Genomic DNA, 22,503 nt, shown 5'->3' with positions numbered 1-22,503 from the left:
AGCATAGTCTGGTTGTTACTCATTTTAATGCACAGCACCAATTTACTAGAACTGCTTCTACTGGAGTTCTGTCTGGGAGAGACCCTCGGGCTTGCTCAGAATGGAAGACATAACCTATACCAAATCACACACACCTCATTATTTACAAATACAATTTACTTGCTCAAAAATGAAATTCAAACACTCAAATAGACTGGCTTTTTGGTTTTGTGTTGCTTTTAGTCAGAGGTCTAACTTGTGTCTAACTAACTTATGGAATAATTATCAAAAAATTATTTCCCAAATCTCTTATCAGAGCAAAAATGCACAAGGGCAGAATCCATTCTCCTTCAAACTTATTCACCCCAGGGTCTCAGTATATACCTGGGGCTTGTACATACCATCAGGACTAAATAAACTACACATCACCAATAAAAATAAATATTGCACAAAAAAAATTATTAGTGAAATACCCACACTATCTCTCCTTAAGATAGCATATTTTCATCTTATATAGATTTTGGAATAAAGCCCTCAGCTCTAGAAGTCTGACACAGAAGAGCTGATTCCAGATTTACATCCAGTTATGCTCTCTGAGTTATATAACAATATTTTAATGTAACAGAGGTGGCCATAAAGCCATAACAGTCTTTAATGTTACCTGCATTAGTTATAAACTCTTTGCTTATCATTTCAGCAAAATTTCAACATTCAAGCTAGAATTATCCATTTTTATAGTTGGGGATTTTTTCCCTTTTGTCTTAATAAAGAAAAAAACCCAAAATTTAAAATAACTATAGCAGCATACTTCAGAAGCAGGGGTTGGCTAATCACCTAATTAAAATATAAATCAACACCAAAATACACCAAAATTTGACTATTTCTTTGAGGATTTAAATTAATAATAGATGTGTATATAAATTAATGACTAAGTAAAAGCCAGCATGTCCACAGACAGTAGAAAATAAAGCTTAAGGAGCCTAAATACCCCAAATTTATGCCCAGTCTGCATGTGTTTCAAACCTGGGCACAGGCTTTCCATGTGGAGTTGAGAATGTCAAAACAAACATAACTGGCAAAGAAGAGAACAACAAGAAGACCAGCTGGACCACACTGTGGAAACATCTCCAACAGAAAAACCAGCAAGAGCCAGTGGGGAGAATGGAAACGGGGATAAGGAACCTCGAGGGAACCTGGGACCTTAACCCAGAGGGTAAAGAGAAACAGAGAGAGGCATGACTGGCAGAAAAGCAGACTGAGTTAGGAAGCCACAGCAGTAACACCTGGACGTGCTGAGGAAGATGACCAGGAGGGGAACAAGCCACCACGGAGAGAAGACAGGAGGAGAAAGAAAATAGGTCTGTGAGGGTACAGCTGGAAGGATCAACATTTGCAGAAGTGACTGAACAAGAAATGTTGTACAAAGCCTGCAGCACAAGACCAGTATGGCGAAAGACCTATCCTGCAGTCACCTTCTTGTCAGCAAAAGAAAGGAAGGTTATTCTAAAACAACTGGACTGGATATTTAGTAATAGGATTCCTTGTCTATACCTAGTTTCACAAAAATCCTGCACGATTTGTCAAAATCACTTTGTACCAATTCCCACATTTGCCAAAAGAAGCAAAACCACTTTCCTTGTGTTCAGATGCTGGACTGTAGACCCCAGGCACCAGTCTGAAGTCTCTGCCAAGAGCCTGCAGTCTCAGATAAAGTCAGTGAAAGGTGTTCCATAAACAACAAAAGGTTTAAAAAGTGCAATCACTTACAACACAGATAAGCAAGAAAAAGCATCTTCAAGGACCCAAAAGCTGTTGCATGGTTTATCTACTTCCTTTCTAATTTCAAAACTGAGTAAAGGGTACACTGCTCAGCTTAGCAGACAACTTCACTGTATTTTAAACACCTGGGTACCATATGGCCACAAATAATGTTCCACGGCATTGTAAAAAATGTGTCTAACAAAAAATACTGCTCACAAAAGATTTCAAAGAGCATGTTCTAAAAAGGAATTGAGACCCATATGAAACTACAAGAAAGAGAAAAAAACCAAACCTGAGCAGGTGTTTAGTGAGCAAGTACTGGCTTTTGCACCATAAACAAAGCAAGAAGAGAGTGGAAAGGTAGCAAGAACAAGTAATTAAGGACTCAATCATAATGCATGCATACAAGAAAGGCGAATTAAAGTTACATGATTGACCTTAACTAGCATCTCCTAACTTTATTATTTAACAAGACAATATCAATAATGTTTTCCCAATATTTTGTGTATGCTTAGAAATCCATGAGCAGAATGAAAAAAAATTGAGTCAATCTTCTGGCCTCTACAATCCTCTGGCTCACCTTTCAAACATAAAGCCACAAGAAGTGAAGCTGATGCTCAGACTTAAAACTTAAACCAAACTTATTCTGCTTCATTAACTTGAACAAAGGGGCACACAACAAGGAGAGATGGCAGTTCAGGGAGCACCAGTATTTCTACAGAAAATATACAGACAGATATTCTCAGCTGATTTCTGAGTTCCTCCAAGTGATCAAGAAGCACCCTTCCACACTTCATATTCAAATCTGAGGAACAGAGCTGTACCACTGTAGTACTAGGAAAAGTGGCATCCTATTGTATGACAATGACATCATTAAATGGTATTTATCATACTCAACTTCTCAGACAGGAGGATGGAGGCCCTGTCCCCCACCACTCTGATTACATACCTAAGTCTATCCATCCACCTCCTACTTTGCACTTGGGATTAATCAATATATGGAAAATATTTTTAATCTGTTTGCACAGCACCTGCTTCAGTAAGACTGAAGGGGGATCCTGGAAAGCTGTCCTGATTAAGAGCACTGTAACATCAGTGCTTCTCCTGTTCCACTATAATATTGCTCTTGCACATTAATGCAGCAGACAGGCTGTGATGCAGGCCACATCTGTATCAGGAAGCACAGAAATGCAACAGGAACAGACCTGGGGAATACAAACATTTGCTATGTGTCCTCTTTCAGTGCTCAGGGCTTCAGGCTAATTCTTAAATGACCCCAGAGACTGCATGCCTACCAGTGCCTTTGGACCATGCTTTGGTATGCCTTGGGACTTATCTTCTAGTGCAGTTTCATCCAGAACAGTTTCTGCACTCTTAAGTTCTGCACTTGATGATATAACCAAAATAGCAGGGACAAGCCTGCTACAAGAGATTTCCTTCAAGAAACCATTTCTGATTTGAATACAGAGAGCTACATCCCACTGGCATTGAACAGCAGCTACGAGCTTCAGCACTCTACTTCACTCCAACTTCCTACAGTTTTCAACACCATTCCCTTCTTTAGGGGAAGGATCACATCCTTCTTTCTAGAGTTTCCCTTTAGAAACCTTTCAGATTCTGCTGCTCTGCTGATAAAGCAGGTAAAGCATGAAGTCCTTTGCACAGTAGATGAAACTCATTAAACTTCTGTTCCTAAATTTAAATGTTGTACAATCAGAAGAAAAAAACTCCACATGCAGCTGAACACTCATTCTATGCATATAGAGCACTTGTATACAACTGATTCATTTCCATGTGGAATTTGCAGTACTCGTAAAATTAGCCATTTGAATGCCAGAGTCATTTTTGTATGGGGAAAAACACATTGAGTTAATAATAAATAAAACTGCAGTAATAATAGTTCCTGCTATTTTTATATCTGCCTATATCCCAAATTTCTTCATGGACATTAACATGCAATCTGCCTGGGTTTTTTTGTTGGTTTTTTGTTTTGTTTTGTTTTTTGTTTGTTTGTTTGGGGGTTTGTTTGGTTTTGGGTGGTTTTTTTTTTGTTTGTTTGTTTTTTGGGGTTTTTTGGTTGTTTTTTTTTTTTTTTTTTTTTTTGCCAACTGAACAGAGGCTCCTTACTATAAAAATATAAAAAAGGGAAACAAAACCAGAGAATGTTGAAAGAGTTCTGCGTTTACTTGCAGGAACTGGCAGGAGCTAAAACAAAAGAAACCCGCCCTATTTCCGTGCAACAAAAATGGAGACATTAACTCTGTGGGTATATTTTAAAGGCAAAGATTTTACTTCTACAGCAATTATACTATTCTAAATTTTAAAAAGATGGTTGCTCCCAGAGGGGATCTGAATTTGATATTTAGTTGACCAGGACTGGAAGCAATTACTTCTAGACACTTTGAGGGAGATAAATAAAATGCTTTCATTCATAACACAGCACAGTTCCTTTGTACATGCAGCATTTGGAATTATTTGGGTAACAGACAACAGCCTATAATTTACTCTTCACATATAATGAATGAAAAATAGCAATACCACATGAGGCCGCAAGATGTAGAATACTTGCAATGGGACTAAGAAAACAAGGTACCACTAAGTTGAATTTCTTTTCTCAAGCACAAATGGCTTGAGAACTATATTCCATAACACACAGTATTTGCCAAGACTTGTGTTGATACTCTTAATAAGTGCTATAGTTTAAGCAGTTACCAGAAGTTGTGGCTGAAGGCTATTTCAGTAACACTGCACAGACAAACTACCTTATTTCCATCCAGCAGCTCCATAAACAGCAATCTCATTATCTTCTCAGTTATCTGTGACTATACCATGACTCGTTTTAAATCAATATTGTTCCATTCCTCTAGGATATTCATGAAGTAAATATATTTCTCATGAGTTGCTAAGAAAAAATCCTGCATTACTATTCTTTCCTGTCAGCTCCAGAACCTCTTCCTTTCTGACCATCATATTGAAATTCAATCTACTCAATATATCTGGCACAAAACAGTTTCTTCCAGTGCTCCAAATAGCATGACCAGTGATTGTCTCAATTTTCTTTTCAAAGCACTTTCACATGTTTGGAGACTCCCTTCAGTCCCCAATTTATGCCTTACACCTACTTCCTACATGGATACATGGGAAGGATTCCCCTTCCAGCACGCTAAGCTCCCCTACTTACAACTTATTGCTTTCTACTGCTAGCGTCACCTATTTTGGTTCTCTTGCTAAGAACATAATTCAAAAAGTCTGCCAACAATGTGTTTGCAACCAAGTGTAGAAACAGACACTGCTTGTTTAGAACAGATTCTCTCTGGTCATGTTTCACAATATTTATCACATGCTTTGATTAAGACTGCAAATTCTTCAGGTTTTAATTTCTGTTTCTGTAAAGTGCCATTCTTATAATGCACTATAAGTGCTAAATAATGATTAAACCCATTAATCTACTGCCAACAGAAAAATGCAACTGGATTAAAGTTAATTTGTTCTAAACCTCAGTCTGATTTGGTGGGAAATAATATCTAGGGTGGCTGCTGTCTTTCTAGGTTGGTTTTGTTTTCTCTTTAACCCACAGATTAGCTCCCATAGTAGTACCTTGTTTTTTCTTGTAAAGAATCAACAAGAACTCAATTTTATGATAAATTAGCTTTTTCAGCAGATTAAGCACTACATCTTCAGCAATACTGAACTGTGTCACTTTCCACAGACATATGGTGGAATGAGCCAAAATATACAAGGATCTTTTGGTACAGCTGCCCAGCATTTACACATCCCTGTGTGCATATTATTCACAAGTGTTTGCATCAAAAATGTCATTAACATTCTCGAGCAGAGATATATCTTTGCAAGTGCCTATTTCAAAAGCATCATTACAATACTGATGAAATAACACAACACCAAGCTTCTAAGCTGATTTTAAATCAGGTCATGTTCAGGTTCAAAAAGCTGACAAAGTCTCAGCCAACACTGGTGTCATCATGGAAGGCAACAAAGCACACTGAAGTGCCTCTGCTAAATCTCAGGAAAAGTAAATCAGCAGTTGAATCCACAAGCAGACATTGCTGCTGCCAGCTTATTACACCTCTTACATCCAACTTCAAGGCAGTCTCAAGTCCTCTCCAGTTTTTCTTCAAACTCTATCACTTTTTGTAAATAATTCTTCCAGGCTATTAAGTGACAAGCTATCAAAGACTAATTAAGCAGAGAAGGATTTTAATAACCAGCTGGACAGCTTGAGTGCTAAATTTTTTAGTTCTCAGATGTGCTTGAGACACCTTGATGTTGTTCATCTTTTTTCCAATACAAATGCTAAGTTGACAATCTTGTCTTACAGAGACATGCACAGAACTGCACATACAGATCTGTATTCAAATTTTGTATTTACTTGGACTTGTCACCAAAGCCTGAAATAAGAGATTTGTCAGTAAAATAAGCTCATTGACTCTGCAGTAATATTTAACAGTGATAAAATAATTATACTGCTTATAGTCATTCAAGAGCTCACCATAATCAGATCTCCCAACCCCTGGAATCACAGCACAGATGACTTCCTGACTAAGGTCATGCTGGCTGGGGTGGCACAAAACGTGCCTCCCTCCACGCCAGGAACAGCAAAACTTGATGCAAGAATCCATAGCACGCACTCACTGCCAGGCAGCATGCTGCTCATTGGAGACTGCTTGAGCCTTCCTGCCTCCTGGCCAGCAGCACACATCAGGACAAACATCTGCCTGAAGCTATGGCACAGCAAACTCTGGTGTTATATCAGTGAGAGAGATTGTATCAAAGCACTGGGCTAAAGCAGGTGAGAGCGAGCGCCTTGCATGCAAAGTCAATTTCCCCAACACTTAAGAAAAATATATGCTCTCACACACATCTAATCAAAACCTGGTTTGCCCTTAGGTAAATGCAGTAATTTAAAACAGCCATTTTATTTTTGTAAGCCAATCCACATTTTCTTGAAGGGTGTCATGATTTCTTTCATATATCTGCTGCCCAGAAAGATCAGGACTCTTTGGAGAACAACCTATGCATGTCTGTTGCAGTTGAACTTACTGCAGAAACTCTAATATTGCCGTTTGTCAGTGTCATTTTTGTCAGCTAACCTGTAATGACACAGCAAGAAACTCAGCCACCCTGTACTGAAAAAGAAAACTGCAAGAAAGAGAGTGTCTACAATCACTTCACAATCCAAGTCACTGGGATGCTGTGAAAGACACACAGGATTTTTATGACAGTCTCACCCTACAAAGCAAGCTGAAGTAGCAGCAGAGTAAAGAATCAAGAAACACAATGACAAAAAGACTCAGTAAATTGAGGTGCTAACACTAGGTAGGAAGAACACTCAGTTCAGGAGTAAGCTTTTCAAATACAGTAATAAAAAATGTTTAAAAAAACCACCTGAATGCTAACAACTCCTTACCTCCAACCACTCTTAGGAATAAGCAATTTCACAATCAACATAGTTGCTATCCAAATCCAGAATCCGTGGTTGCAATTTAAATATTGGGCAGTAGGAAATAGGAAAAACAGATTTGGCAACTCTTCCCTTTAAAACATGGAATACCAATACACTGAGAGTGAACATCACTTTGAAAACATCTCTACTAGTGAAAACTTCTAGGAACAGGGAATACACTAAAGCTTTATGGAGACTTTAAACAAAAACAAGCTCATTGGCTGAGAGGACAACTTTTTTTTTTTCTTTTTACAACGCTGACATGTAATACATAAACATGAAAAGATGACAAGTTATTCTTACTTTCATGGAAAAGAGCAGGATATGTGAACTGATGTTACCTGCCTGGCAACACCACGATCTACTCTGCCTTGCAGATGGAAGCACTTAATCTAGTGCTGAACATTTTGGGCACCATAAGAACACACATTCTGTCATTTAGATACAGCTCTTGCCTTTAATGACTCTCACTGTGCTCTCCTACCTTAGAATAGACAGCACTCAATTTTGCATGGTGTTTTCAACTTCCAACAACACTATGCAAAAAACGACAGCACTCAATTTTGCATGGTGTTTTATGCAAAAAAGAGTCAAAGATCAAACTTGCTTAACTGACAGCAGGCTACAGACTTCCAACCCAAAGTGAGCACAAGCATCAAGACCTGACATTTCTGTCAGCTAAGACACAGCGATGACCACTCAGATGAACTACTGTTCAACTTGGGTCACAGCCACAAAAATGTTTCCTGAACAACAGCTCTGTGTTAAAAACACAAAGTAACACTCATATGTTGCTGAACCTAAGAAACAGACAAAGAAATCAAATCTTACTATTTTGTTAGTGATTAAACTTATGATAAAACCAGGGAGCAATAAAGTTTCCTTTGGAAGGTGGCAGAATCTTAACAATCTTCATTAATCCATACTGAGATGGAGGGCATTTCCTCTATTATCTTCCCAAAAGTAAATATTGTGATTCAAATGATTATTGTACTTATTTATTAATTTGATTTTCAACAGGGGGCCAGGGAAGAAAAAAAAAATCTATTTTTTTTTTATTTCCAAAGGTATAATTTACTTAATAAAGACCCCTAGGCAGAAACAGGTCTTACATTAAGCTCCCTGCACACTTTTGCTGAAGGCCAAGTATTTTCTAAACAAATACATATGTCAACTATAAAGCATGTTTTTTAGATCTTACAAGCATCTTTATTTACTTTAGAGGAGCTACCAATCACTGCTCAGAGATGGACTGGGCATTGGTCCACAGGTGGTGAGCAATTGTATTGCACATAACTTGTGCTTTTTTTCACTTGTGGTCTTTTTCTACCCTTACAATTATTTTTATAGTTAGTAGTACTAGTATATATGTTGCTATCATTACCATTATTATATTTTACTTTGTTTCAGTTATTGAAGTGTTCTTATTTTAATTCAAATGTTTGGGTTCTCTTCCTGATTCTCCTCTCCTTCCCATCAGAGTGGGAGAGAGCAAGTGGCTGCATGATGCTTAGTTGCCAGCTGAGGTTAAACTACAGCTGCAATCATGCAGTGGAATAAACACAACCTTGGGTCTACAGCAATACATTAAAAATTATTTGCTATTAGAATATAAAGAACAAGCAGAGAGAAGACTAAAAATTCCCTCTTTTCAATGTATTACGCAATCTGAGACAAAGTTAAACCATAGGGCAAAATCATTGCACATTAATGCCCACGACAAGCAAGGGAATACTTGCTTCAGGAGCCCTTTGACTGCTCTGATTCTTACATGATGTAAAGACATCCTGAATCAGGTTGACTTTCAGGCATTAACCTGATCATCATTAATAAGTGTCAATCTCATTTTCTGCTTCCTTGCTTCTACCCACACCCAGCCTTCCTGGGCAATACACTTTCACATCTGATCTCTCTCATTTCAGTCTCCCACCCACAGATTTTCCTGCATTCAAATGTCCTGAAGAATCAAGCAGACCATGAGATAAAAGGCAACATTAATCAAGATAAACTGGTATTTATATAATTTTCTCTTATTTTTTACTTAATATTGCAGAGACTGTTGCTCTCAAACCTTCTAAGTGTAGGAAAAAATGAGAGTACTTAAATACCAAAGCCAGAGTTCAGTGTGTCTCCAGAACTGTTTAATTACTTTGTAAAGTTATGCGTTGAGCAATACAGAATAGAGGGCCAGTAGGAAGGAGCCAGGCATTAGATCACCTTTCTTTGCTTCCTCACTATTTTATCTAAACTAAGTTTTCTACATTAAGACGCATGTATTTAAAAATACATAAACAATGCCTACACATTTATTTAAAAAATACATTAATCTGGTCTAAACTTTAATTATGGACATTCATGGAAAATTTAGGCAAAATAACATCTATCAAAAATCCTTCACTTTAGCATTTCCTTTCATCCAAGATCACTGTTACTATTTTATGACTGGGAATGAATTACAAGAAAATCCAGGACTTGAAGCCTTTTAAGTGGCTGATCATGAACTCCATGTTGGCTGGTAGGTTACCCACTATGGAATGACTGCAACCCAACTCCTGCTTTTTTGTAGATGACCTATCACACATCAAACCCATACAATAGACCAAGGATGATCTTAAAAGAGGAGAAATCTGCTTACCTAAGCCAGGAGTCATAAAAAAAGCATGGAAAACTGAGAATCTGAAAGTGGATGTATCAGCAATTCATGTTCCTTTAAGACCATATGTGAGTATTTAAGCCACACATTGACAGAAATTGTACAGCTATAGTTCTAAATGATAAAAAAGTAATTTTTTACTTAATATATTAAAAGTTTTCACTATTTAAACATTATCAATACCTTTGGGGGTGGTTTTGCTTTTCAGATTTTATTTTTTTAGTATGAACAACTTAATCCACGGCAGTATCACAGCTCTGTGAATTTAATCACTATCTTTCATAGCACAGTAGGGAGGAGAACCCTAACCTGTGTAGCCATCACAGACATTTGGCAACCAGTAGGCCACTCCATTCTCATAAACAGCTTTTCTTTATTACATTTAAAATTTATAGAAGTGGAAAAATGGAGACAAAATGTTAGTTTAGATTAATGATGTTAAGTGACTTGCTTGTTTTGAAAAAGCTTTTCATTTATAGATTACCTCCACCCTAAATAATGAAACAATTAAGTAATTTATTATTCTTTATTGAAGCTGTAAAAATATAAATCCCTATTCCTAAGTGAGTCAGAATAATTATAAAAAAGGTAAATTTCATTTACCAGATGCTAAATAGTGACACCTCACACAGAAGTAACTTACATCTTTTTAGATGGTAAACACCCCATGCATTCATCATAGAACACTTTAAGATAGACAAGCTTAAGCCTTGTTTTTATTTTTTTTATTTTCAATTAATTCTGACATAATTACCAACTATAAATACTGTTATTTCAAAATAGCAAAACAGTAACTAATAATTAACTCTTAGTACATAAAGTGAGGAGCCTAAAGTGAGAGGAGAGCTAAATAGTTCTTTAGCTGTTCATAGTGGAATCTTACTGCTGCATGCAGAGCTTTTTAATCATGCATTCACAGACCACAACTGTAAAACAATGTCAAGAGATGCCAAAAATTCAGCAAGGCCAATTAATAAGATAGGCAGAAAATTATGACCACCCTAAGCTGGAAAAAGATGGCATTTGTTTCAAGTCTGCAAAATGTCATCTCCTGTTGAGAATACAGACAACACAAATGAGCATTCTGATACATGAACATGTGGGAGGAAAAGCACAGAAAAAAACCCCACAACACCACTGCCTTATACCTGCTCAGACACTAAGCATCCACACACATCCATCCACTTTTAGAAGGGAAAAAAAAAAGAGACCAGAGAGAGACATGAGCCAGGAATTCCAATTGAAGGGCTCTGACAGTTTTTCCCTTGGTTCCACCTCATGGTTTAAGCCTAAGACTTCAGCGGAGCATGCTCAACTTTCTCTGATTAATTACTTGTGTTAACCTGACAGCCAGGAGCTTGGAGCCAAGAATATCAACAAGCAGAGCACTGAACAAGCACAGGCTGTGTAGGGGTTGAAGGAGTGCAGAGGTTGAAGGCAGTCTGTAGCCCAAGCTCAAAGTGAACCACAGACAACTGTGAGGCTAAAGAGAGACCCTCAATACAAATGAGCATGCGAGGCAGCAGTAACAAGCAGCAAGCTTCTTTTAGCAGAAAAAGCTTTTCTGAGGCATTTTAATCCTTTATAAAACAGATACATGGTGGAAACAAAACCAAAGACTACCCTCCTCAGAGAGGCACCAAAAATAATCCAGCTTGTGAAGCAGAAAACATATGACAACAGAAAACAACTAACAGGAAGGTACAAAAACAGCAAAGCATTTTCAGGTTAGCACAGCCAGGTTAAAAGCGCAGTCAGGTTGATTACCTAAATCTTTTGGATCTTCTGTTCATTGTTTATAAATACATTATCCATTTATTTCCCCTTATTTTCACTGCTGGAACTAATTTCCATACAGTTAACAAGTTCCAAACCAAAGATTGCCAACCCCAGAAGAAGCAAGTATTCTCTGTGCATATACAAGTATTCGTCTTATCAAAAAGCTCATTAAACTAGCCTTCAAAATTCTTCATTATTATTAGGTTTCTTTATTGAAGCGTCATTTGCCTTAGTTTTTCATATTGTAATTTCTTAAATAGCTGTGCATATCTGACTTGTATTGTGTATTCCAGAAATACTTACTTTGTGAGCCACCATGGAGCTTTTCAGAATTTCTCCAAGACCTAAAAGATGATACAGTGCCTTGAAACATTTACCATCTGTTTAAAAAATTTGCTACGTACTACTAAGCCTTTCACAGTCTTTAAAGATAAAAATGCACAATTTCATAATCCTTTTTAATTCCCTCCACTTAAATTTTCCATGCTTAAAGTGATCAGAAGAGAGGTTTTGTTATGGTTTTAGCCTTCTTTATGCCTGTTTTCCAGGCATACACCATTCACTGTCAAAACATGTTCCACAATATGCACAGTTTCCAATTAGCAAAAAAGGTTCCAAAAATTCCATCTTTTCCATTGTGAATGTAATTGAGGCAAAATCCCTGCCTTCTTTTCAGTGCCAACTGGCCACGTTATCATTTTAGCAAGATCTACAGACACCGTTATGTAACCCTCCTTGGAAGAGTGACAGGTAGGTCTCATTACTATTAGATATCCTTCATTTCCATATTAGCCCGCAAGTATGAAGACATTACCAAATCCTTGACCTACAATATAGGTGGTGTTTGTTCAAAATAGGCCCCTGCTTTTTCTTTTTTAACTAAATATTCAAAAACTGGTGCAGGTGTCTGATGTACACCCTAGCTCAAGTATTTATGTAATAATGCAGGCTGAGGTTTAAGGTTCAGATCAGACTGTTTGCATATTTCTTTCCAGACTCACTTCTATACCATCCTGCCAAAGTTTGCTTCACTGCCTACAGACCCAACTTCTTGATACAAAGACAAGCTGTTATTTTTATCAACAACAACAGCAAAAGTACTATATTATCTTAAAATTAAACATCCTACTAAGGAAATGGTTAATTTCCTTTATAGAGAGACAAATTCAATAAATGATACCTTAATTCCTGTATATATCTATGATGCTACTTTTTGAAAACAGCAGGTTTTTATTCAAACTAGTAACAAGACCACAAAGGGAACCTATTAAGTGATTATGCTGAAAAGGAAAGAATGTTCAATACTTTCCTCTGCTTCCCATCTCACTAATGAGGAATATTGTGTTTCAGATAATTATTTAACCACCCAGATGAAGTAGCAAAAATCTGAGCTTCAACAGAAGAAAAGGCCAAAACTAGTAACTGTGGCTTTCTCAAATTATGTATAACTTATTAAATCTGACAAATAATACTTAGATAATAGGCCATTAGTGTCTAAGAGCTATTAGCAGTTATCTCCAAGCACCAACAGAAGATGGCAGAAAAATGCAGATATAACTCTTCTCTTTAAATTAGGGATTAAAGAAGGAGCTTAGAATTTACTGTCCATAAGCTTTACTTCAATTTCTGTGAAAAAGTAGTATGCACATCATACATAAGAAGATAACTCTTCTCTTTAAATTAGGGATTAAAGAAGGAGCTAAGAATTTACTGTCCATAAGCTTCAGTTTCTGTGAAAAATTAGTATGCACATCATACATAAGAATAAAATTAGCACTAGTCAACATGATTTGTCAAAAATCAATCATGTCAGGCTAACTTAATATCCTTCAGTGACAGGATAACAAAACTGGGGAATATAGGAATGGTATTGAGTGTCTTTTACCTTTACTTCACTAGTTCTCAGAAACAGTTAAATAAACTGCAAATTACCTAGGGAGTAAATGAGAAAGGAGAAAGCACAATGGTCTTTCAATATATATCGAAATATGTGCAAACTACTGTGGGAATACATTCTTGAACTGTAAATTCAGGTTTGTGGTAAGTTGAAGGACCTTATACTTCTTTCAATTACAAGGAATAAAATTTAATTTGCACATCAGAATAAAACACTAAAAAAATTTTCTTTAATAGCTTGAAAAAGGTGACTCAATTTGTCTTAAAAGAAGCTGTAAAAAACTTGCCTAAACAGACCAGACAAATATTCTTAAGTAACACAGGAAGAGATGATCTCAGCATTGAGCTAAGACTAGGTGACAAGCAAGCCTCTGTGCTGCACTGTTTCTCACCACTCAGATTATTTCTTTATGTACTAGAAACACAAAGATAACATCACCTCAAATGCCTACTTGATCTTTCTGTACTGAATTCATATGTACATCTCTGAATTCCCCAAATACAAGGCAAGTGTCTTCAAATAGAAGGGAAGTATCTTCCAGAATCCCTCATTTATCTGAAACAAAGTTTACCCATCTCCAGTGCTATCTATAGCATCACACAACCCTTGTATACGTAGTTCATCTTTCCACATGTAAGCCAAAAAATCTGGGGCTTCTACTTCAACAAAAATTATTTTTGACACATTAAAATTTCAAAAGGAAATGCTGGGGCAGAACCACAAGTACCCAACTTATACCTCTCTCTAAACTCCAGTAGCAAATTTGGCATGTATTTGCATATCATCAGGAACAGATGTTCTTAGGAAGGTTGCTTACTAAATTCTATTTGCAATTTCAAAGGCCTTTTTGGGTGTATTCATATCATATACTTCCACAGCACTGTGTGTCTCATTTTAAATCAAATCCATTTTATCACTCAGGCTGAATTACATAGCTAACCTCATTCACACATCTATAAAAATACCATGACAGACAAGACTGGGTAAGGGAGCAGGTTTCCCTTCCACAAACAGTTTCACTGTGATCACAGGCACAGTGCAATTTAATACTTTCTAGACAGTCTAACCCTAAAAGAACTTACATAACAATGGTGCCACAGGAAAACCTTTTGCAGTATTCTCTTTGCCAAATCTCAAACCTATTATTCGTGAAACCAGATGGCAGTAGCAAATATAACAAGTGGACAATATACAGCATAACACTACTTTGAAGCCATGGCCTTTCTTCATTAGAAAAATCAGAAAGAGGTTTCTCCAAAACACACAGCAACAAAATGTTTCATTCTATTTTATGTTTACAACTACATCTCCACCTACATTGCATCAGCTGGGAAAGTGCTCATGAACAAGAGGAAAGAGAGCTTCCTCCTCCTTGAAAAAGTAACACCAACTATTTGTGGTGCCTCCTGTAGAGGAATCAGTAGGTGGCCTTTCAACGCACTGAATTTTAACTGACAGGTGACCATTTTGCAGAACTTCACAAAAAAGAAAAAGTGGGGAAGAGGAAGTAATCATTTTCCTCAGGAGCATGTATGAAAATTAACATCAAATGATCATGCAAAGAAAGTTGCCAAAAGCAGCTACAGTAATAGGAGATATCAGAATTACCATGGCTGTGATCAAAACATAAAAAATAAAATTAGCCACAAGATATCAAAAGGAACAGCACCTTATTTACTTCCCTTTGTTCTGCTTTCTTCCACTGACAAAAATTAAAATGTACTCTCTTTTACTAAAAGAAAGCCACAGGCAGTGATGGCCTCTGCATCTGCATAGATTTACAGCACAAGAGTGAACAAAAAGAAGGTGTAGCTTCTTTTATCTCTTAGCACTTTGTGCAAACCCTGACAGTCCTGCTGCTTGAAGCAGTCAAATCACAGAAATAATGTGAAGTCTTTGAAGGGGCTGTATCAGAAGTAAGAAACATTCATTTTCTGTTGGTGAAATCTTTAGGGGTCTGAGGAAGGGGGGAAAGGTTAAAAAAAATCAACACAAGTGTCAGTACTTGCCTAGGGATCATGGCTCATTTGCTTCCTGTACTGAGAAATTCTGCAGAGCAGTTATTTGATGTCACCCAGCCTCTCACTCTTCTGCAGCAACAGGAATTTATTCTACTTTCACCTTAGAGCATCTACTAAAATGTTGCATCAGAAGAACAAATCAGACAGTGCTGCAAGAACTGGGGAGATGGGAGTTTTATGTAGCTCAGTGCCTAGTTGTGCTATTTTATGTCTTTTTAACAGGTTCATTAATTCTGGCCACCCTGCCTGTACAAGCTTCAGGCTCCCCTTCAAACTGAAGCCACAATACTCTAAAGTGCAGCAATGACCGACTGCCAGCTCTCCCTTTCCGTGTGTTGACTCTGACTTCAAAAACCATCCCAGTAAATCACCATTAGGTGAAACAAGACCATGAAATTCATACCATCGTTACTAACTGTAAGCCAGCTGTTTCTCTTTCTAAAGTGTCTTTAATCTCATTTTATTTTTCCCTAAGTCACTACACAAATGCCACTGCCAAAGACTTATCTCTTGAAAGATGCTGGGACAATACCAAAACAGTCATAAAATCTAAACATATTTTATAATCAAATTAAACAATGCTAAACAAGACAAATTATTATACTTAGCTTTATGCCTTGGGCTTTCTAAGATGATCTAAATCACAGTTCCCTTTCAACATGTCCTATGCAATTGGACTAAAGCCTAGAAAGTATATAGTGTAGAGCTTTCCTACACCTTCTCATTTCTATTCTAAAATTTATTGCATGCTGTTCTAGATATGCTATTCAGAGAGTATCAAAACAACTACCAGGTAAGTTTCACTTTCCTTGATTTCCTACAAGAAAAAATAGGTATATTCTATGCATATATGGTTTCTTTGTCCTTGATTCAAAAAATTGTATAGGTTGTTTATACATAGACTGATATAACTTCTAGCAGCACTCACCTGGCACAAGGAACTTACAGTGGGCATGCTGACAGCCAAGTTAATAAAATATGCAAAAGTAACACTATTAGATGGCTTAATTTCTTCTCCCTTACAGCTGTTATTTTTTTGCTCAGCCTATAATGTCTCTTTTTTTCTAAAATCATGTTCATTACATTTCAACACAACCAACATGATCCTCCAGGGAATATACACCTGCTCAATAATGTACCAGACCTCAGTAATACGAAAGCCTCTATTTGCTCATTAACAAAATTTTTATTGTCTCCTCAAATTTTGAATTGGAACACTGAGTTTTAAAGATTAACATACTTTTAACCCAGTGAATCATACAGTCTTGGACCAAAGCATACCCTTGGCTTATTCTTAAATTCCATACCCAGCAAGACCTGAACAAACTTGAGACGTGGGACCACAAGAACATTGAAACGAAATTCCAAGTGAAAGGTGCTGCACCTGGGTCAGGGCAATCCCACATATGATTACAGAGTGGGAGAAGAGTTGACTGACACCAGTCCTGGGGAGCTTGGAGGACCCAGTGGATGAAAAGCTGGACAGGGCCGGGCAATATGAGCTTGCAGGCCTGATGGCCAACAACATCCTGGGCTGCATCAAAAAAGGTGTGGCCAGGGGGTCCAATGAAGATCCTTTCTTCTCTGCCCTCATGAAACTCCACCTCGAGTTCTGAATCCAGGTCTGGAGCCCTCAGCACACAAACCTGTTAGAGCAGGTCCAGAGGAGGAGGAACACAAAGACAATCAGGGGCTGGACCACCTCTCCTTTGAAGACAGACTAAGAAATTGAGGTTGTTCAGCCTGAAAAATACTCCAGAGAGAGTTTATTGCAGCCTTCCAGTAATTATAGGAGGATTATAAAAAAGAGGGAAAGTGACATTTTACATAAGCAGATAGTGATAGAACAAGGGGAAATGGTTTTAAAGTGAAGGAGGAGACAGTAAGATTAGTTAAGAAAAAAATTTTCATTATGAGGGTGGTAAGGCACTGGAACAGGCAGCCCAGAGAAGTTGTAGATGCCCTATCCCTGAAAATAGTCAAGGCTGGATGGTAAGCAGCCTGGTCTAGTGGAAGATGTCCCTGACCATGGCATGTGGGGGTGGAACTAGACTATCTTTAAAATCTTTCCTAATCCAGGCCATTCAAGGATTCTGTGATGCCTACCACACATTGGCTATCTTTGCTTTGGTTTTCATATTATCTGTTTTTTACTTGTTACTCCATACAACTGTTCTTTCATGTTTCTTCTGGTATGAAGATTATATGGTAACCTAAAACCAAAGGTTCATTATAAATGCATGGAAAAACTCTTCAGCCACACAGGATCATTCCACTGAAACACCCTTCTGATCACTGTTACCATTGGCACGTGTACTAACAACTGCTTGTGCTCCCAAATGAGTATCACCTTCTATGCCACAGGAACAGGTGAGCAGCTTTAGACAATCTCAACTGGTTGTCATTGTACCCAAGCAGGTAAGAGAAGCTACCCTCATCTTGCAATCACTTACCAGCAATGTCAAAATAAAACCATGTTGCAAGTTCCAGCAACGCTATTCCCTCTGACACTTTTCCTTCCTTGAATTAACTTTAATCCATAGTGGGAAACTTTCACCTGATACTGTCAATCTATGAGGCTGCTTTAGCCAACAAAAAGCACTCCTGAAGTGCAGAAAGCTAGGCTATACTTTGGACTGTTGTTGAGTGATAGTTTAAACAAGGGGTTTTTCCAATGGATAAAGCCTACTACAGTCCTTAGAACCTGATCACAACTTCCAAAGATTTCTCCACAATCACAAAATCCATGGGCTAGTTCAGGGTTGTTCTGCACTCTTTTCCAATTAAAACAATAGTTGACACCATAATTAAAAGGCAACCCATATTATCAGTGCTTTTTGAAAGAACATCCCTCACACCTCCATCCCCCATTTCAGTCACAACGAAACACTTGCAAAATGTGTATTCAGGTTCTGCTGGCAGAGTGACAGTTTCTCCTTATGGAAGAGATCATTACCACACCTCTGCCACTGAAAAAAAAGAGAAGAAATATACTTGTTTTCAACTAAAACAAAACTGCTCTCCTCATCCCATGGAGTCTGAGATGCAATGATAAATTTCAAGATTTCATGTAAGACAAACTCAGACATCCAGTAAAAAGGAAGTTTAGACAAAATGAGTATTAATCAAAATTCTAGCCTAGTGCAAAAATTCTAGAATCCACTTGTGTTCTAAATCTAAATAATTTTAACTAATCCTGTGTAAGTGCCTTATCATATCAGCTCACTTAGAGACAATGCTCATGCAAGATCATGTCCAGATCCAAATTCTTCAACTGAACCTTCTTAATTATCTCCCTTATTTTCATTTTGAAGAACACTTAATATAGAGGGAACAATGTTATGAGAGATGAAAATCTTCCACAACTGGGCTAAATTATCTGCTTACAGATAACAGCTGAATCATTTAAGACTGTATTCTTCTTACTGAGAACTATGGAAAGAAATTCAGAGTTAATTTATCATTACACTGCTGAGCTATATGAAGTGAAAGATAATAGCCTACAAATTGATATATAGCTATTTCACTGAAATAGCTGAGGGACTGCTTTTAACTCCTGATACAAACACGTAGCAAAGAAGTGAAACACCACTGGCAGGCTTCTCTCTTTTCTTTCTGGACACATTTCCCCCTCTTCCAAAAGAGGAAAATGTCCTACTTACTAATAAAGAAAAAAGAGGGGATTTTGTGAAATCTGTGACTTTTATTATGTTTCCATCCTTCTCAGAGGTGCCCAAGAATCCCAAATATTAAGTAACTTTCATTTAACCTCTGAAATTTGAAGTTTAATTTCAGTAACAGGAAGAGGAGAAAGACATTTCTTTCAAATAACTTGCTGTGTTGTAACTTGCAGCAAAAGAATACTTCTCTTTGTAGCAAAAAATGAGAATAATAACCAAGAGACTTCCAATATTTGATATGGAACATCCAAAATTGAATGTGAAGGGTGAGTGATTATTTCACGGCTAATAATGCATCCCCTCTTAAAAGAAAAAAAAAAAAGGAAAGCAAAAATCATAGTTCACAGAGTCCAAAGACAGCAGGTGACAGCAAGCAGCGACCTCAGATGACTGTTCTAGGACCATATCCCAAAATCCAGCACAATTAGCACTAATTGATCAGCAGTCTCAGCAAAAATGCCAAGAATTGAGCAAGCATTGGAAACCAAAGTCTCCACCTCTCCCCAGAAAGGATGTTTTCTCCAGGTCAGAAATCTGGAACACCAGTGCAGAGAAACCAGCACTTGCCCTATTGGCACAACACTGTGCTCATAAATACAGGGCTCATTGGCAAATGAGGAGCATCTACAAATACATAGAATCATTAAGGTTGGAAGAGACCTCTAAGATCTCCAATTCCAATCATTCACACAGCACTGCCAAGTCCAGCACTAACCCATGTCCCTACACAACCCATCTACACATTTTATTCAACACTTCCAGGAATTCTAATTCCACCACTTCTCTGGGCAGCTTATTCCAATGCCTGACCCCCCTTTCAATGAAGAATTTTTTCCTAACATCCAACTTAAACCTCCCTGGCACATCCTGAGTTGAGCAGTATTTCAGTTTATTGCTTCACTTGCAGCACCTACCATATTTACCACATACCATAAACTACCAGTAAATATAATTACTCTGTGACTATGAAGAATTGTTCTCTGTAGTGCAACACAAGATATCAGTTATCAAAAACATCTTCCACCCACATTCAATTACCCAACGATGCAGGGTTGAGCAAGTTACTTTTGCTTTTAGGTAAAATCCTTTGCACCATAGTGTATCAAGAGGGCCAGCATGAAAACATCACAGAGCAGCCAGAATCCAACACAGGTCTGCAAGCAGTGGATATGAAATAGAAAACTCTCAGGGCAACTTTGGAACATGATGTCTCTTACAGTTTGTCTTGATTAAAAACAGAGGGGAAGGCAAAAAGGAGGCCAGAACTCTTCCAGAGTCCCTGATGACTAACAGTGACAGGACATCTTCAAACAGCATTATTTTCTCAGCTACCTAGTGAGTGCAGCTTTTCTTAAAAGCAAGCTCAAATGATCTGTCTGAAGAAGATAAGAAAAACTGTCAGTTCTCTAGACACAAACTGGTGAAGCACTATGCTGTTCTAGGCAACTACTGCTTCACGACTTCATGAATTTGGGGTGGGTAATTAAGCCCTAAGGGAAAGAGGGGGGGGACATTGCTTACTGAAAAAGAGCAGCAATCAAAAAGCACTGGGGCAAAATAATATGGCAAGAGGGTCTCATATCAAATACTGATCCAGCTCCTGTAAACATGTGAAGTTCATGGAAGTCAAGTTTCCCATTAATGCTACACTCATGTTTTAATAGAACTACCTCATATTTTAGATTTATTTGTGCTGCAATAGCAAAATATTTTCAGCTTAAAATCAGAGCTGGCTTTAACTAAATGTAAGAGGATTCTAGAAGCATGTCCTAAAATATTTCTCTCATTTCCTCTCTCCTTTCCTCCCTTCCACATTACTCCAAAACGCTATTTAAAAAAGTGCTATATCCTAGAACCTATCTTAACTTTTGTTAAGCTGCATTTTGTTTGTGCATAGGAATGACTGGTGCAGCACTTAAGAATACTGAAATTCTGAAGCTTTATGTCCTCTGCCATTTTGTTTTTCCTTCTTATTTCACCTTCAAGAAACTATTCTATTTCTAGAGAAGTTCCCTGATATATAGAGGACTACAGAGCACAAGGGTTTACAATAATGTACCCATTTATTATACAGTTTTATTTGGCACTGATCCTAATTAGGCAAATGGCAAAACAAAGTGGTTTCATTTAGGTCAGACCCATCAGTCAAGATGCGCAAAACCTGTCTTCTACTTTAGTTCTCAAAACATCTGAAAATGCAGAAGTGAGGGGAAGGTTAGATGACAAAGTTTTATGCTATATTAAAATGCCTTCTAATCATAGGAACATAATTCAGATATGCATCAAGTGCCTGACTGTATTGCATTACCACCATTGAGGATAGACTACAGCAAAAGGATTTGCAAATGAGTACACGCTGTGGCTGTTCAGCAGACTCATAGCAGGCCCCAATTTAGATCAAAATTCAGCAGAGAAGTAAGAATTTTTTCACATGAAGCTCCTTTTCATAGGAAGTGAGCAACCCACAGCTGAAAACTGCTGCACTATAATTTTGACTATTTTATTCTTCACTTATAAGCTAATAGGGCACTAGCACAGGGAATCATAGAAAATCACAAGTTGGAAGACCTCTGGAGGTCAAACCTCCCGCCAATTCCAAGAACTAATTTCAAAGCTGAGTCTGCTGCTAAGGGCTTTACCCACTACAAGTGTTAATACCACCAGAGATGGAAATATAACAGCCTCTTTTTTGGGCAACCCACTCCAGTGTGCAGTTTCACCTCCTGTGCAGGATTGTTGCCCTTGCACCCAACTCCCTTGCTGCAGAGTTTATTCCCACTGCCTCTTTTCCTTCCACAGGGCCCCTCCAAGAAGAGTCTGGCTCCATCTTTTATAGTAACAAACTCACCAGGTATGCAGTGACCACAGCTGGAAATTCCTGGAGCCTTCTCTCTTCCAAATTAAATGAAGTCAGCTCCCCTGCTGCTTTACTTATCCATCATGTGCTCCAAGCACTGCTCTCTCCCCAGTCTCTCACTGTCTTTCAAACTGGGGGCCTGAAACCAACTGTGGTATTCCAGACATGACCTCATGAGTGCTAAGCAGAAAAACACACACTTCTTCCTGTCTGCTATAATCCTTCTCACACTTGTAGCAATGCATTGAATTATCCTTTCTCAGGTGCAAGAACTGGCTTTGGGTTTTTTTTTTTTTTTTTAAATTCATGGGGTTCCTGTCAGCCCATCCTTCCCTCTTGAAGCCCCAAGGAATGGAAACAGAACTGTTCCTCCACAGTCTAGTATAATTCACAAACCTGCTGAGAGCGTACTCCG

The 22,503-nt window shown here is 37.8% G+C and overlaps 1 protein-coding gene across 6 annotated transcripts in view; it reads right to left on the bottom strand.

Moving 5' to 3' along the window:
* Positions 1 to 22,503, bottom strand: part of UTRN (utrophin) — a 341,969-nt gene that overhangs the window by 152,226 nt on the left and 167,240 nt on the right. Inside the window, exon 2 of one of the 6 annotated variants that reach the window (XM_041423527.1) lies at positions 11,937 to 11,977. The exons of the other annotated variants lie outside the window; for them this stretch is intronic. Coding sequence (XP_041279461.1) covers positions 11,937 to 11,951 — 15 coding nt within the window. The 5' untranslated portion in view covers positions 11,952 to 11,977. The remainder of the gene's footprint in view (positions 1 to 11,936; positions 11,978 to 22,503) is intronic. 6 annotated transcript variants of the gene reach the window in all.

This window comes from Onychostruthus taczanowskii, unplaced genomic scaffold (genome assembly GCF_017590055.1).
Source record: "Onychostruthus taczanowskii isolate IOZ18803 unplaced genomic scaffold, ASM1759005v1 scaffold78, whole genome shotgun sequence".
NCBI classification, from domain to species: domain Eukaryota; kingdom Metazoa; phylum Chordata; class Aves; order Passeriformes; family Passeridae; genus Onychostruthus; species Onychostruthus taczanowskii.
The sequence above is the reverse complement of the archived record's forward strand: the minus strand, read 5'-3'. Positions and strand labels throughout refer to the sequence as shown.